Source organism: Sander lucioperca, chromosome 16, assembly GCF_008315115.2.
Source record: "Sander lucioperca isolate FBNREF2018 chromosome 16, SLUC_FBN_1.2, whole genome shotgun sequence".
Lineage (NCBI taxonomy): Eukaryota > Metazoa > Chordata > Actinopteri > Perciformes > Percidae > Sander > Sander lucioperca.
In genome coordinates this window covers 13,768,027-13,784,503 of record NC_050188.1, presented here as the reverse complement: position 1 = coordinate 13,784,503, position 16,477 = coordinate 13,768,027, and the positions used below count along the sequence as shown (strand labels likewise).

The 16,477-nt window shown below is 42.3% G+C and overlaps 2 protein-coding genes across 4 annotated transcripts; one reads left to right on the top strand and one right to left on the bottom strand.

Moving 5' to 3' along the window:
- Window positions 1–1,841: 1,841 nt before the first annotated feature.
- Window positions 1,842–7,021, bottom strand: pygo2 (pygopus homolog 2 (Drosophila)). 3 transcript variants are annotated; one of them, XM_031296072.2, is made up of 4 exons: window positions 6,811–7,021; window positions 5,995–6,058; window positions 5,326–5,378; window positions 1,842–5,179 (listed from the first exon to the last, which is right to left on the bottom strand). In XM_031296072.2, the coding sequence occupies exons 2-4, from the start codon at window positions 6,044–6,046 to the stop codon at window positions 3,548–3,550; spliced, it is 1,737 nt and encodes a 578-aa protein (XP_031151932.1). In that variant the 5' UTR covers window positions 6,047–6,058; window positions 6,811–7,021; the 3' UTR covers window positions 1,842–3,547. The 3 variants fall into 3 exon arrangements, with proteins under 3 accessions (XP_031151932.1, XP_031151931.1, XP_031151933.1); XM_031296071.2 differs by having other exon boundaries at window positions 5,995–7,021; XM_031296073.2 differs by lacking the exon at window positions 5,995–6,058.
- A 738-nt stretch (window positions 7,022–7,759) lies between these two features.
- LOC116047329 (SH2 domain-containing adapter protein E) lies at window positions 7,760–16,061 on the top strand. Its single transcript, XM_031296065.2, has 6 exons — window positions 7,760–8,818; window positions 10,726–10,849; window positions 12,191–12,427; window positions 12,859–13,102; window positions 13,392–13,511; window positions 14,266–16,061. Exons 1-6 carry the CDS (start codon window positions 8,309–8,311, stop codon window positions 14,447–14,449), a joined length of 1,419 nt encoding a protein of 472 aa, XP_031151925.1. The 5' UTR covers window positions 7,760–8,308; the 3' UTR covers window positions 14,450–16,061.
- Window positions 16,062–16,477: the final 416 nt, after the last annotated feature.

The following is a 16,477-nucleotide window of genomic DNA, read 5'->3' as shown; positions in this document are numbered from 1 at the left end:
AATATTTGCATGGCAGTATTTGCCTATAATTATATCTAATACCATTGCAGATCAGGATAAATGCTGATCACTGCTGAAGCTAAACTAAATTTAGCACAAAAAGTAAGGAAATTTGTGTTTGGTAGATTATTTCTCTGTGGTAACAATGTTTTTTGGCAATAAATCTTATACTGTTGGAAAGCCTGTTTTAGTTCCCTTTCAAATGGTGCCCCATTCATAAGGAACATGCATTTGTGGGATGAGCAGCAGCGCTGAGTATGTGGGTTGCGCCCATGAAGAATTTGCCAAATCGTCTCGGACAACGCCAAACAGCTTTTCTTTGCTGTTGCAATTGACTCTTGTTTTGAGCTTCTGATACCCCCAGGTGCTGACAATCAGGTGCCTGATTCTGCAACCAGTGGCAATCCCATATCTCCACAGTCTGGGACCGAACTCTATCCTCCAAGATGACAATGCTCGCCCCCACAGGGCGGGGTTTATCAGAGACTACCTCCAGAATGTGGGAGTGGAGAGGATGGAATGGCCTGCCAGCAGTCCTGACCTCAACCCCATTGAACACTTGTGGGATCAGCTTGGGCGTGCTGTTCGTGCCAGAGTGACCAACACAACCACGTTGGCTGACTTGCAACAAATGCTGGTTGAAGAATGGGATGCCATCCCAAAGCAGTGTGTCTAGCATGAGGAGGAGGTGCCAGGCTGTTGTAGCTGTGTATGGTTCTTCCACACGCTACTGAGGCTCCTGTTTGTGAAATGAATAAATTGTTAAATTGTCAATATGTCTTGTTTCTTCAAACTTCAATCATCCAATACAGCAAACAGCAAATGAGTCAATGGCAGAATAAGCTGTTTGGCATTGGCAGAGAAGATTTGGCAAATTTTTCATGGGCGCAACCCACATACTCAGCGCTGCTGTTCATCCCACAAATGCAACAAATGGGGCACCATTTGAAAGGGAACTAAACAGCCTTTCCAGCAGTATAAAATGTATTGCCAAAAAGCATTGTTACCACAGAGAAATAATCTACCAAACATAAATTTCCTTACTTTTTGTGCTAAGTTTAATTAACAGGAGCTATTGACAGGAAAAGGCTACTGTTAGTTAGCATGGTACAATGCAGCTTACAAGGCTATTAAACTGCATTTGTAACAATTCAAATAAGGTATAATTTAACTGACTTTAAAAACTCTGTGGAAAATGTTATCTCTACTGCATATTTTGACTCAGCTTTTTTTTTTGTCAAGTGACCTATGATAGATCATCTTCACTTATCTCTATACATCGAAAGGCTGTAATGCGAACGAACAATCTGTTGTAAATTTAATTAACTATCCAAATAATCTACTCATTTACTGACGTTTTCTGAAAAGAGCTAATTTGGTACCAAGTATAGGCAAAAGAGACAGGCATTTCTTTGAAAGAACTCAATTTAAACCCAAGTAAATAATGCTTTATCATAATCAATTAATCTTTGTCAAACTGTTTGTTTCCCTCAACGCAAATTGTCTATTTTTGAATGTGCAACTGGCCAGCTGTGCCCTGACTAAAATTCTCTTTGTTATGCTATTTTAGCATTTCATTGGAATCAATTTGAAGTGTACCAATTGAATGTTCTCCATTTTACTTATAATTGGTACCAAATTAGTTTTTTTTCTCCAGGAAACTTCTTAGGAAATTATTAGGACATTATTCATCAATCCAATTTCAAATGAATTTCACAATGAAACGAGAAGAAAACCTTAAAGCAAATCCCTGATGACCAAGGAAAAATTAAACCGTAAACACAGATAATAAAAAGGTATCTAGCTGTAACTCTGAGCATTATGGCAAAGAAATTACATTATCAGTTTCATACGGGTTTTACAACCCTCATTTTAATACAACAATTAGCAAACAAATAAAAAAGAAAAGTAAATAAAAACAGACATGGACAAGTACAAAAAAAAAAAATCTGTCTTTACTTCAGAGTTCAGTACCTTTCCTTTCCCCACCTGGTGTGGGACTGACTGGTTCCTCCAGGTCCCACCAGGAGGCACCAGAGCATAGCAAGATCGCAGCAAAAATAACAATACAAAACAAAAAGGAACAGCTGAGAGAGCAAGAAAAGAAAGGCAACTTGGACATTGACTAAAGAAAAATAAGGACAGAGAAAAGGAAGAATAGTTATAAACACCTTATACCGTGACAGAAATGTGAAAAATGGGTTTTGTTCGCTCTTAAGTTATTTGGTCTACTTCAAGGGTTCTTGCAGCGCAGAGGCCAGAATATAAACATAAACAGATCAGACAGTTACTGCATTGGTTCACATGCACCCCCCCCCCACTCTTTTTCTTCTTTTTTTTTTTTTTTTTTTTTTAAAAAAGGACAATGCACATCTGATATGACATGATGTCACTACTTGCTATGCCAACACCATCCAAAAGCACTTATTTCACAATCCATGTGTACTGCAGAGATAAACAGAAATGGTTGACTCGAATGTACTGTATAAAAACCAAAACGTCATACTGTATACAACAAAAACACATAAGTTCAACTCATTATTTGTTCATTGTTCAACTTGGTGGCATGTTCACAACTGATGGGCGTTCTGGACTAATGTTTTGTCCTAATATTTACAACTATTTCGTGGTAAAATCCTCTATGTGAAGTGTGGATGAAATCTCGGCTGGGGTCTCCTTTGGATTAATCAGCACTGGGTACAAAACGACAGATACAAGAAGTACAAGTCTGTATGTATGCATGTGTGCAGGAACTAACTATTTTTTTTTTTTCCCCAATAATGTGTGTCACAAAACACTTGATTTTAGAGATTTTACACTGCAATACACTGATATAATTTTCCATCTTCGTTCACTTGCTTGCAGTAAAAAGGCTAACAATGTGACAGGGCAGCGCTAGAATAAAGCATTTTGATGGCAAAAAAAAAAGAGCTGTGAATCAATTCAATAATGAAACCCAAGTCCCTTTAAGATCATTCAATTACTTTTTTCAATTTTAAAGATTTGATATTATGTCTGTTGTACTTTAAAGCCGCAAAAATCAGAGAATAACGCTGACGCTTCCAGTCATTGTGTCAATACACAGTAGGGGAATATTTCCACATTACTTTCTCCGCCTAACGTGGGTTTGTGTGTTTGAAATATCATCATACCCATGTGGTGCATGAGTGTGGCGAGTCAATCACAGTCAGTCAGTGCGGGAGCGTCCATGCCAGTCAGTCACAAAATTTGTGAGGTAGTGTGTTGGTGTCAGTGCTTTGCTGGTTGGCAGGCTAGATGTCTGAAGGACTGTGTAGTTTAACATTCATCATGATCTAACTCCTTTAAGGGGAAAAATCATTTACCAAGAGTCACTCAAAGTGCTATATATAAGCATGAATGTCAATGAGGGTGTTTCTCTGTGTAGTGAACAAGTAAAGGGCTAGTCAAGAGAAAGTTGGGCAAGTAGCTGACATGACACACAGGTCATCAGTTAGATCAAAGCAAAGAATGTCTCCATTTGTCCTTATGTGATGCACCTCCACACTGCTCCTTTCTCATCCACTTCTCAACTCTCATTAGCTGCCACCAGCTGGCCTAATCCCTGGCGCACAAACACAGCTTGGATGTCCTTGGTCTTGATGCAGAAGTCACAGGCCCAAACAGCAGCGCTCTCTCGAGTCAGCAGCCCGTACGCAGGCTCTGTCAGGCCTGTGCAGTCACGGTGGAACCAGCGTTGGCACGACGCCTCGCACAGGATGGCATCCTGATCGTCATGCACCTCTGCCGTACAAAGGCCACAAGGGAAGACCATCCCAGGGCCACAGAGTTTTCCAGGCCCAGTCGACGGGGCAGCAGGGCCAGGGGGCAGGGGAGACTGGGTGTTTGGGGTCGAAGTGGAGTTAGAGGGGGGATTGGGGTTGCTGCCAGGAGTGTTGCTTCCATTGTTGTTGGTCATGCTGTTCTGACCTGAATTGGGGGCTGCATTTGGCATGGGACCACCAGCACCAGGAGTGTTGTTCTGCTGGTTGTACGGGGTGGAGCCAGGGGCAGAGTTAGGTGGAGTGGATTGTTGCTGCTGGGTAGAGTTGTTAGAGTTGGGGGTGTTTGCATTGCTGGGGGGTTGTAGCTGACTGGGTGGTGGATGCTGAGGCTGGCCTGATCCATTCAGGGGACCAGTAGGAGAAGAGTTGGTGTTAGGCTGTGGCGGTGCTGAGGGAGGCTGACCAGGTGTATTGGCGTTGGTCTGCTGGACGTCAGGGTGGCCAGGGAAGCCCCCTCCTGGCTGTGGTGGGCCAGAGTTAGGAGGAGGGCCAGGTGTGGTATTATTAGGAGGGGGGCCGTTGGGATTTAGGTTAAGCTGTTGCTGCTGCTGCCCAGACGGAGCCCCTCCTCCACCAAAGTTTTTTCCATCCTCGTTGCCGGGCCCTGGCGGACTGGGGCCAGGGTAGGGGCCATCCTGTGAGGGAGGGAACTGTCCTTGAGGGGGCATACCTGGTAACCCTCCCACCATGTTGCCTCCAGGGCCACCACCCATGCCACCCATCATGTTCATCCCAGGACCCATGCCTCCACCCATGGGAGGCAAGGGGCCATGTGGGGGCCCTCTTGGGCCTCCACCACCAGGTAATGGTGGGCTGTTGAATGGGTGTCCACCCTGTCCGTGCTGCTGCTGTGGAGGCATGCCAAACCGAGGGTGTGGTGGCCCTCCTCCCCCGGGACCTCCCATAGCCCCTGGAGACAACATGGGATTGAATCCTGGCCCGGGGTGCATGGGTGGACTGAAGTTTGGTGGCATATTGAACTGAGAAGGGCCACCAGGGGGGAATCCTCCCCCTCCTCCTCCTCCCCCACTACCGCCCCCACCACCACCTCCAAAGCCAGGCATTCCTCCAAAGCCGAGCTGGTGGTGAGGTCCAGCGTTGGATGGAGGGCCAAATGGTGGCCTCCGTCCAGGTTGGCCGCCACCTGGTCCTCCTGGGCCTCCCATGAAGCCCATGCCTCCGCTCATTCTACCTCCACCTCCATACCCACCTCCTCCGCCTGGGCTGGGTAGAAATGGAGCACCACCTGGTCCACCTGTCCCACTAGGTCGGGAAGGGGGGCCGAAGTCATCGTCGAAGGGGTTGGAGGCGACCAGGTGGTCCACCATGGGGGTAGGTGGGGGTGCAAACTCAGTGAGGTGGGAGAACCCTGCCGCCTAAAACAAAAATGACAGAACACTTTTTTTATGCTTTTAAAAGACCAGCTAATGTAATTTTTTTTTTTTAGCGTCCACTTGTCACATACTGAGATAATGTTTCTTTTACGTTGCAAAGTAATCAGATTTCTAAAAACAACTATTACCTGGTTGGTGGATTTCCTCGCCTTCTTCTTCTCTGGGCTCTTCATCTGTGAAGCTGAAATAGTGAAATATGGAGGGAAGGGGTGGAAATGGGGAAATATAATATTAGCCACAACAACAATAGGCCTTTGTGTCTCATGTTATTGGTCCACCACCAATCAACCGCACCATCGCATTTGGATTGGCCAATACCCCTTAGTGACAGAGTAGAGCAGCTTTAGACCTAGGTCCTCTTTTTCAAGTCCAACAGTTGAGATGGATTCAATGATGGGACATAGACTGGCATGAGGACAAGATGCTGAACATCCAGGCGCTATCATCACCAAGGTTATGAAGCCTTGAATCGCAAATGACCCAGGCAGACCAAATGACCCAGGCGAGAGGGAGAGAGGCCGCAAACAGAGGCAGAAGAGGTAAGGTCAATGAGGGAGACAGGAAAAGACGAAGACATGAGAACGAGGAAACGGAGTTGAAGGTACATTTACAGCAAGATAGACATGAACCCCGTTCACAGATCCACTCTGTGAGAAACAGCCACCACCGGAGACAGTCGTGAAGTTTACATATGGGGGAGGCGAGAAGGGATTTGCTAACAGCACCAGTGCAGCCCATTGCAGCGCAGTAATGGATGATTCCGATCTGATTGGGAGATGGGTGAAATAAATTCCTACCTTTGCTTCGTTTTCCTTGTCCCGCCAGTAGTCTCCCCGATTCGGCAGCCATTAGCTAATATGACTGTCGGTGAAGTGGCATATCACCGTTCATATGCAAGAAAAAAAAAGTTAAAAATGACGACGTCTTGAAGGCTATGAGCCGAGTAGGTGGAAAATCTGCCTTCAGGTCATGTCAATAACGTATTAATGGTTATCATCACAGCAGTAGCTAACACGTATTTTATGTTATAACGCCGGCCCAGGTCTGCAAACACCTTTACAGCTGCAAATCTTTCGCCACGGTGTCTGTCACGCCGGGATTTGGTCACCAAATAAAACGTCAGGTAAAACTGAGTTGGTTCACGTTATTTAGCACAAGTTCGTCTTGTTGCAAACCAGTTCCAACTAACTGAAACTGGTTGCTTGATACCTGGCTTGACTGCCAGTACAAGCAAGTTACAGAGCACCCCCTCCCTATACAAATGATCACTTACAGATGTGCAGCAAAGAAGTCGACCAGTTAGCTAACGCAAGCTAGTTACTACCTTGGCTAACTAGCTAGCCACGTTACTCAATGTGGTTAGCTAGCAGCGTTGAGATTTCACCCAGTAGCGGCAACACTGGAACATTAATCCGAAACTGTGACTTAACTTTCTACAATGACTTGTGAAAATGTGCACTTAATTCCACTTAGCACAGCATTAATCAGATAAATAAATCGATCATCTTTTGAAAACTGTTGTTTACTATGATAACATTAGCTTGCTAGCTAACGTTAGCATGCCACTGAAGATAGCTAGCCATCTTGCAGACTGTCTTGGAAGCAAACTGTACCCTTTCTCCGTTGCTTGCTCTGCTGTCCTTTAAATTGAAACTCTCTGGTGTGTCATTGCCAGCAAACTGGTCCTCGCACGGTGTATGCTTGTTGATCCACCATTCAACTATAATTCATTCAAAAACGCAAATTTTGCCATAATTATCATGGCCTTCTATCGCCACCGGACAAAGAGGGACAAGCAGGAGTATCGCGCACGACGGAAGGTTACATCTCATGGCAAATATGGGGGTGTCGAAAAGTATACTTCATGAATATAAAAACATTTTTAACAAAAATGATTAAAACCCAGGGTGTATTGTACAATATATAAAATTAGAATATTATGTTTTGAAAAACTATCCGTATCACCGTCGTCCACAGTATTTGTTTTAATGTATAGTATTAGTGTCATACCTTTCACTGGTATGTGTGGAGCAGCTCAGAACAGACCATTTCCCAACGATACCCTGTACAATTAAAGAAGGGGTGGACATTGATTAGACAGCCAATTAAGCCCATTATCAAGTGACATTTTGATTAATCTTGAATTAACAACCATCATCAAAATATTAGCATAACTGTCAAGTTCAATTTAAGACTTTATCTGAAAAATCTTTAGCATTAGCAGTATGTTAGCCTGTTAATCATGCCTCAGAGCATAATCAACATTTTTTTTCTCAATATCCATTTTGATTCACATATAATTATTATTATTTTTTTATTATTATTATTGTATACTACAGTTAAAACATAGGCTACATTAATTATAAAGCAAAATAATAGGCTAATAAAGGTGTCAAAATCCTTGGTGGGTTACCTTGGCATAGGTCAGTCTAAAGTACAATAGGGCCTACTAAACTCCCCAAATGCATATTCTACAATGGTGTTTACAATTAAAAGTTTTTCACCGCCCACCCGGTCCTGCCTCCCCCTCTTAACTTCATACAGCCTACCCCCTCCCATCTATACTCCAGGCACAGTCAGGAGCCTCATTGCGACAGTGGAAGTTGTGAAAGACCAGATAAGCCACTCTGGGAATGGGACCACAAATCAGAAGCAAGAAGAATTTTGCCTTCTTTATAGTCATCCCACACCGAAGACATCTTTTCATCCAAAGGGAATAAACTTTTCCTCTGAGCAGAAGAAGGAACAGGTGCATCACAAATGGGATAAAGTAGCCTAGTGGTATTGTTTTTTTTTCTTTCTTTTGCCAAAAAAGGCATTTAGCCTGTTGGTCTTTTTTATTTATTTATTTATTTATTTATTTGTATATTTTGTAAAGTTGGAGGTTGAAGACTAGAGCCATTGACTTTTGAAAGCATTTATGACTTATGATTTAAACTGAGGTGTGGAGATTTTGTAGTCTACACATGCTAGGCTATATACTAGAATAAAGCAACGGAAGTCTTTTGTTAGAAAGACTGTGATTTCTAAAGGTGCGCACCCGGGGCCCTGTGGTGCATGGCGCTAAAAGGTGTCGAAACAGGCAGAGAGGTTGTTTCAATCTGAGTAATAATGGCAAAGTGGTTCAAGGAGTTCCCCATCAATCTGAAGAATGGTACCGACAGGATCCGCTCAGCCTCCGAATCAGGCTCACAACCAAGAGTCAATAAAGCGGGGCTGGTGGCCGGCATTGGTACCAAAACAACAGGCTCCAAAACGGGCCATCGCAAAAACTCCTCTGGTGACAACACAAGCGGAGGAGGTGGAGGAGTTGGGTCTCTCCTGCCCGGAAGAAATCGAAAGAACTCAGCCATAGAGTTGAGTAAAAACAGTGTAAGCTCCCCGACAGATGGAAAAGTTTGGGACAACCTCCTGTCAGGGAAAAGTCGCAAGAACTCCAAAGCGGAGCCGGTGTTTGAAGAGCAGCACAGACCTCTGAAAAGCTCTCCATCTGCCAACGCTTACATCAACCGGCTGATCCGAGTGGACAAACTGGACAAAAGCCCCAACTTCAACAGCGGCACCATCACCAATCAAGTGGTACCTGAAGCAGAGAAACCAGTCCAGTGCAAAACAGAGACGGTGAGTAACCAATGCAATCTCAGCCCGTGGAGATCAATTTGTAACAATTTTGGTGACTTGGCATAGTTTTTTTTTAATTGATGTAACAAGGGACGTTCTTAATAAATGATGTGGGGTTAACTAACAGCTGTTGTGTGATTTAGGTTATTTGTTTTCCTAGAAAGTAAACAAGGCTATTTTCTCAAGTAGCCTACTGCACTTGACAATATTGAGTATTTTCATTTTGTGCTACTAATTAGATTAGATTAAGATGTAACATGGGCATTCTAGTTTATAGAATGATAATGTTAAGAATAACTCTACCAAATAGTAGCATAGTTAAAATGAGCCTCTTACATGTTAATACATCAGCAATCATCACTGGTGAAATGTAACTAAGTACTTCTACTACAAAATAACATGTGTCATCAGTACTGTTGACAATGAAGTAGAATGGATCCAGTCCAAGCTCTGAAAAGTGATATTATTGTTTCAGTTTCTCCCTCTCCTTTGTCTCCGTGATACCCATTGTGTCCACTCCTCAGTCTGTCTTTCTATCTCTCCTTCTCTTCCTCCCCACCCCTCGCCTTTACACCCACCTTCCTTGCCTTGAATGGAAAGCTGTGGTCAGACATGAGGCCGTACCTTTCTCTCCTGTATGTAATCTGGCTCAGTATTCCTCTTCTCTCCCACCCCCCTCCCCTTCTTCTGCCTCACCCCTCTCTTTCACTAGATTCAGGCCCCCTGGTGAAGAAGGCTATCATGTTATCAAAAGCATCGTGTTATTTGACACTTAGGCGCTAACCCAATTCCCCTCCAGCTTGGCTATGGAAAAAAAAGGGAGAAAGATAGTGAAGTCAGGGATAGTGATAGCGGAGGGACGGTGAGAAAAAAGACCCATAAAAGAGAGCAAGAATAAAATGTGAGTTTTATATTTCAGAAAGGGCGTAAATCCCTGTTTTTGATCTCAAAGTTTGCAGCAGCCACTTGGTTTGATTGGTGGAGTTACTGTGTGTGATATGTCTAATTTTCCCTGTTCATAAAGAACATTACGTTATTTCCACAGGAGGTGAAGGTGTAACATACTGTAAGATTTGAATAAGGAAATATGTATCTGTGTTGCAGTCTAAACCGCTCTAAACTAAATATGTTAACAACTCACTGAATCTCAGCCTGTCAAGCATCTGCCGACAACTTCATTTTATGGCCTACCATTGTCTCTTGGACAGTGGCTTGTAAAACAAACAAGAAATGATATGGCACTGATAAGATGACAAGACAGTCAGGCATGACTGGTGTAGCCAAAAAGAGGTGGTGAACAGAGAGATATAAATGTGAAGAGAGAGAGTGGGCTCTTAAGACAAGATGAGGTGTAATTTATTCTTAGCTGAAGCCTTCTTGTAGTTTACTGCACTTAGTGTTTTGTCTGACATTAACACCACCGTCAAACTTATTTACTTACTGATTTTAAACTAGAGCCGATCCACGTAATCGATTAGTCAATCGAAAGTTAATCTGCAACTATTTGATGATTGATTAACTTCAAAAATATAAAAAAGGTTTTTGCCGGTTCCAGCTTTTCAAAGGTGAGGATTTTTTTACAATTTCATGACATTTTATAGACAAAACTATTTTAAACTGGATGATATTTCACACTATTAATTATATAAAGGTAGATAATGTTACAACCATAGACTGTATATAAAGAGGTTACAACATGTTTTCATACCAGACAGTGATTCTTTTCTGCAGGTGGTAAAAGCTGTCAACCTGTCGTAGCTGGTAGCACAATCAGAAGTACCCCTTGTTGGGGAATCCTTGTTTTTTTTAGCCCTATTATTTGGTGCCATTCTGAAAACTTTTATTGTTGTTTTTCAGTTTTAAGTATTTTATTATGCTTTAAAAAAATCCTGTGTTTTGTGATTCAGGTCATCCTTGAGGATTACGCAGATCCCTTTGATGCTCAAAAGACCAGAGAGCAAAGGGAGGCAGAGAGGGTCGGGGAGAACGATGGTTACATGGAGCCTTACGATGCCCAGCAGATGATTACTGGTGAGACTTTCAGCAATATGCGTATACTGCCTTCTCTTGTAGCTGTCAGCTGATAGGAAAGAGCTGTGCTATTTCATTTAGTCCCCGAATCACTGAATCTACACAGCTGTGTTAGCCCCCTGGTGAATGACAGGATTCACATGTTCAGTCTCTGCAGGCCGAGCAGTGAGAACATGAACTTGCTCCCCTAGTGCTCTCTGCACCCCATGGGGTTGCCATGGTAACTGTGCTGCGTTCAGACAATGGGTGCAGTTTCCTGCCCCTGCTTCCTCTTTCCTGTCTCTGTTTCCTGGTACTATTCTCTAAAAAGGAAGTTGTCCCTCAGTGCCCCCTGCCTCCTCTCGGACACAGCTCTGTGTAACCCCCTATTTGGACCTGTCTGACCATTTATCAAAACTTCCCAGCATCTAGGAAGACGGGTGGTCCGTCGTCCAATCACATGCTCTCCTGACCTTTCATTCCATCACTCCATTGTTATAACTAAAAGGGTTACACAATAGCCTGCTGTGAATGTGAAAATGTTTTATTGCAGTGTGCTCTAGTAGATTTAACTTCAATCAGTGCGTGCATGTGCTACTTCCAGGCCTCCTCAGAGAAGTCTACAGAGGAAGTGACGATGTGACAGAGTCAATTTATGAGGCTTAAATCATACTAAGGAAGTAAGCAAGACTCTGATGTCACTGTGACTCAATAAGAAAGGCTATGAGAGTAGGGCAGCGTTATTATTAACACTCTATGTGCCAGCTTACATCAGTTACTTAGCAGATTCACCTTTTATAAAGGCTTTAAAAGGTCTACCTAATGGCTTTAATAATAGTTAATACATAATTTACTATGTGTTATTGATCAATTAATCTATAATTAATCTTAATCTATTTATTTACAACTTTAGCATTCATTAATGGATTACCAACATTCATAACAGCATTATTGCCACAAAAAAAGGAAAAACACCAGCAAATGGGTTTGTCACAACCTGGCAACCCAACCCAACAAACTAATCTATTGAGCATTAGCAAATTATTTATTAACCATTAATAAAGCCATTAGATACAATGTATAAACCCTTTATAATGAGTGACTCATTAGAAGTGTATCCTGTTATGGTTATTGAACCCTGTAAATAATAGTGAATTTGACACCTTCCCAGTCGATAATGTGGCTGGTTTTGGTCTGGTGTTCAGACAGTTGATTCCAGGATCTTTGCCGTTTATGTAATGTATCCAACAGCTGTTGCAGTTGATGTCATACATCACTCTAGTCTTCTTTACCTGATGGTGGTTCTATGCTCAGCTCTCAGAAGAGATTTTAATCTTGAATCCCTTGTTTTCTATCTGCAAGAGATTAGACGTCGGGGGTCCAAGGACCTGCTGAAGGTGTGTGGGCTGATGGAGGCGAGCGAGGGAATGGGGGAGGAAGGTCAGCCTGTGCCCTTACAGATATATGACGTCCCATATGAGGGAAGTGGTGAGGGGGCCAAGACGGCGGTCACACGTCCCGAGCTGGATCCTCATCCCTCCACTGAGTACGAGCTGCCCTGGGAGTGGAAGAAGGAGCATATTGTTAGAACTCTGTCAGGTACATCAGACGTTTGTCACACCGCATATCTGAGAACAAGCTGAGCATTAAGGAAATGTTTGCTTCTGTGCACACCTGGATTTCCTGCACTTTCAAATTGTTAATAATTTCCTAATCTTTATAGCAACACTGTTTTTAACGAATACATCACTGATTACAGTGTGCAACAGTGCTGAATTCATACACCCACTGCCTCTTCTCTGCCTTAGATTAATATGAAGTGTATTTGTGAGGAAAAAAAACAACTCAGGCCTGCTCTCACATTTATATTTTATATGCTGCATAGACCAACAGCATATTGAATAACATCTTGCATGAATCATCAAACTGCTGTCTTCTTGTTCTATATTTACAGGAGGCTTCAGCACCCAGTTCAAGCACTGTTTTTTTACATGACTTCATATCTTCTCTTGTCTCTCTTCTTCCCTCAGCACAGTTTGACAGCTCTGAACGCCAAACCAAAGATGAGACGCCTCACCCCACACTCACCAGGCAGCCGCAACATCCGCCAGCTCAGCCACAACAACAGCAGCATCAGCATCTGAGGCAGAAAAGCTGGACCCAGAAGATCCTGCGATCCTCTCCTCCGACCCTGTCGCCATCCACCACCTCTGGCAGCAACCCTGAAACTGAGGCCCGCTGTGTTGACCCGTCTCTGCCCCTGGAAAAACAGAGGTGAGGAGGGGGAGTGGTGCAAAATCATTCATCATTATACCTCAATGTTGGGTTTTCCCTGTAGATGCATGTAATACTCAAACCATTTTAAAATCAATTCAAATGTATGTCATAATGTGTCTGCATTTGTTTTTTATCCTTGCAATAAACCTCGCTCCCAGATTTTTAATAGATTTCAGTGTTATGTAAAAATCCTGCTCATTTCCAAGGGGTTTGTATGAAATGAGGTTCTAGACTTGATCAATAGCAGATGAAATGTAATCTCCCTCTTTCCCACCTTCTGTCTCAGCTGGTACCATGGCTGTGTGACTCGTCAGGAGGCGGAGTTTCAGTTGCAGTCCTGCAAAGAGGCCAGCTTTCTGGTCAGGAACAGTGAGTCGGACAACAGCAAGTACTCCATCGCCCTCAAGTGAGTGCAACCTGAAAGGGCATCTCTATGGCTGAAATGTTACTGATCACATAATGTGAACTATGAGGATTAACTGTATTTAGTCCAGTTGTAAACAGCAGTGAAACATAGTTTATTTCATTATTAATTATTTTTAGCATAACTTTGTAAAGGATCAGGCCGTTAATATTTATTTATATTTAATATTTATAATATCTATAAATGCCTTTAAAAGACCAGAACCAGCAATACATTTCACACATCACTAAGCCACACTTATACACTGGCTAACCTGTTACAATAAATCATTACAATTAATGTGTAGTGTATTTTGAGTAAATCCCAGAAACATTGTCCTGCTGTCGCAAGAGCACAAATGTGTAATCCACAGCTAAAAATAGTCCCTAGCAAATTTACTCCTAATGTTTGCTAAAAACTACAGGCATCAGCGTTTTTAGGAAAGTATTTAGACTTTTATAAAAATTAAAATATATATTCATGAGCAATTTTATTGGGAACGACGGACAGACTAACAAGTTGTTGATTTTGGTCTTTTCATTATATAAGACAAAGATAGAATAATGCTAGCTTTATCGTTTAACTTTTGGCTATGTACACTAATGAATATAATGCTGTAAGTAAAATTAAACTTGTATAATGCAAAATAAGATCCATAATTCATGTTTAATTAAAAAAAAAAAGTCCTGTCTTGACACGTTTGTGTGTATAATTGGTTAATACTTGTTTCGCCTTTCCTGTCCTCTGTGTGACTCAGGACGAGCCAAGGCTGCGTTCATATCATTGTTGCCCAGACCAAAGAAAGCGGCTACACCCTGGACCAGAGCAGCTGCGTGTTCCCCAGCATCCCAGAGGTGGTGCATCACTACTGCACTCAGCGTCTGCCTTTCAACGGCGCCGAGCACATGACTCTGCTGCACCCAGTGCCTCGCATCCACTGACTCTACCCCAGCCCTGCTTATAGGTGGACAAAACAAGCACACCTCTGGGCCTGCATGGACAAAATGTTTCCAACAATCAGTCAAGACCTCACCTCTCTGATCATTGTGTACTTCTACTGCTCTGTCTCATTTTATAACTTGGCTGTATGACCCTACTTTGTGCCATGTTTTATGATTTTTATTTGATAATCAGAAAACATTTGCGGCTCACTCTGTGTCTTTCTGGATGCATTCTTCTGTCTGTATTTTACTTTGATGTGCAGCTGATGCAAAACATCAGGCTGCTGTTTTGCATATGAACAGGGGGAGAAGCACAGCGCAGACGATGAGGCACTTTTAATGATGAAATGTGATGTGACTCGCGCACAGAAGTGATGTTTTAATTATCTGATGTGGCTCTATTAGAAGCTACTTGTGATATTTTTGTTATTGTTACTAAGTTAAATTCACTATGAAGCAGAAAGGAGTTTTGACATGGAGTGAAACTCAGTAGTTTGTGGCTCTCTTTCCCCCTCTGGTGGATGTGCCGGTACAATGCACCAACATGCCAACACAAAGAAGTCTTTTCTTTCCTCAAAATTAATAGTTGGTAAAATCCATGCACAGAGCATATCATTACACTTATCAAGATATGAACAAAGACTAGCTATTTTAATATTTGTGCTCGCAGCATATTTCTAGTTTATGCTGGTATACTTGTTAGTTGTCTGTAACCACTGCCCCTTGAGGATTTCCTCTGTTTAACTGTGAATGAGGGAGTTGTTTCCATTGTTTAATCTGCACTGTGAAGAGTGATTCACCCTGTTGCAATGTGCTTAAAGGACCATGGCTTTTCATGACAAGAAATTACACTACATTTCATCTTTGGTTTCCAGCTTAACATGCCTGTTCAATCTGGGGAATATCTGTAAGATAAACCTGCACATTATGTTGATTTGTAGTAAGAAAACATTATAATATAAAGGGCTTTTTGTCATACTTTGGGTCTACACATTGGGATCATTTATAGCTATAAGTGCAAGAAATTAGTAAAAGCAAAAGTAAAAACAAGAATTTTCTTTTGAACTGTTAAAAAAATAAGCCATGGTTCATTCAGACCTCTGTTGCTACAAAGTAATGCTGTCCTCCCTCAGAGTTTAATGCCCCCCTGGTGCTAAGAGGCAGAACACCAAATTGAGAAGTGGTAACTATATTATATTCCCAAGTCTTATTTTTTTTGTGTATTTTTAATGTAACTCAAACATTTTACATGATATGTACTCTTAATTTAGAGATATGCTGAAAATCATTTGGACAACTCTGATCTGCCAGGATGACAAAAATATAGTATAATAAGGTTCAATTTTGTCTTATGTTATATTTTTGTCTCCCATTTTTATGTCTCGTCAAAGATTTAAGGGAGGTCAGTTTGTAGTTTTTGGCAGAGCAGTGATGCAGAGGTTATATGAGGACACACCTGCTATACATTTGTCATTGTCCTTGTCTTTTAATATGTGGTAAACTCGTTCAAAAATTGTAAAACAGATTAGAATAGAAGGTCCTTAATCTCGATGCTGGAGTTCCTCTGTGAGCATTTCTCTGATCCCAATAAACAACAACATGAACAGCAAAATGTGAGAGTGTTTGTGTCAGCGATGTTTCGTCTGAAAGGGAGTGATCAAAGCATCAAACTGCCTTATCGTCCCTGAGGAACCAGCCTCTTCACAGACGCTGGAAATGACTGAATAAGGGCGCTTCTGAGCACAATGAATCTTTTAACTGCAAGAGCTTCATTGTGGTTTCAGTGGTTTGGTAATTTGTCTGGAAGTTTAGTGCTACATTTCGCTTGAGGGGGGATAGATTATTATGCCAGGTTAGAGTGAAAAGGTGAGGGTGAAAGGTCTAGTGGGGAGATTAGGTTTAGCTGAGGATCATGTTGAGAACAAACATCTCACGTACCTGCAAGCAGCAGGCAGACTGTGTGTAGATCTAAGGTAAATGCAACACTAAAATGGACAAAGAGTAAGAGCAGTATCATTACACCTGTGC

What these genes read in the sequence shown, in the direction of transcription:
- pygo2 (XM_031296071.2), bottom strand. Translation starts at nt 6,046, where the DNA reads ATGGCTGCCGAATCGGGGAGACTACTGGCGGGACAAGGAAAACGAAGC. An exon ending in ACAAGGAAAACGAAGCAAAG is followed by an intron (nt 5,379 to 5,994) that starts GTAGGAATTTAT and finishes TCACTATTTCAG; the next exon opens with CTTCACAGATGAAGAGCCCA. An exon ending in CGAGGAAATCCACCAACCAG is followed by an intron (nt 5,180 to 5,325) that starts GTAATAGTTGTT and finishes TTTTTGTTTTAG; the next exon opens with GCGGCAGGGTTCTCCCACCT.
- LOC116047329 (XM_031296065.2), top strand. Translation starts at nt 8,309, where the DNA reads ATGGCAAAGTGGTTCAAGGAGTTCCCCATCAATCTGAAGAATGGTACC. An exon ending in TGCCCAGCAGATGATTACTG is followed by an intron (nt 10,850 to 12,190) that starts GTGAGACTTTCA and finishes TCTATCTGCAAG; the next exon opens with AGATTAGACGTCGGGGGTCC. An exon ending in AAGTACTCCATCGCCCTCAA is followed by an intron (nt 13,512 to 14,265) that starts GTGAGTGCAACC and finishes TGTGTGACTCAG; the next exon opens with GACGAGCCAAGGCTGCGTTC.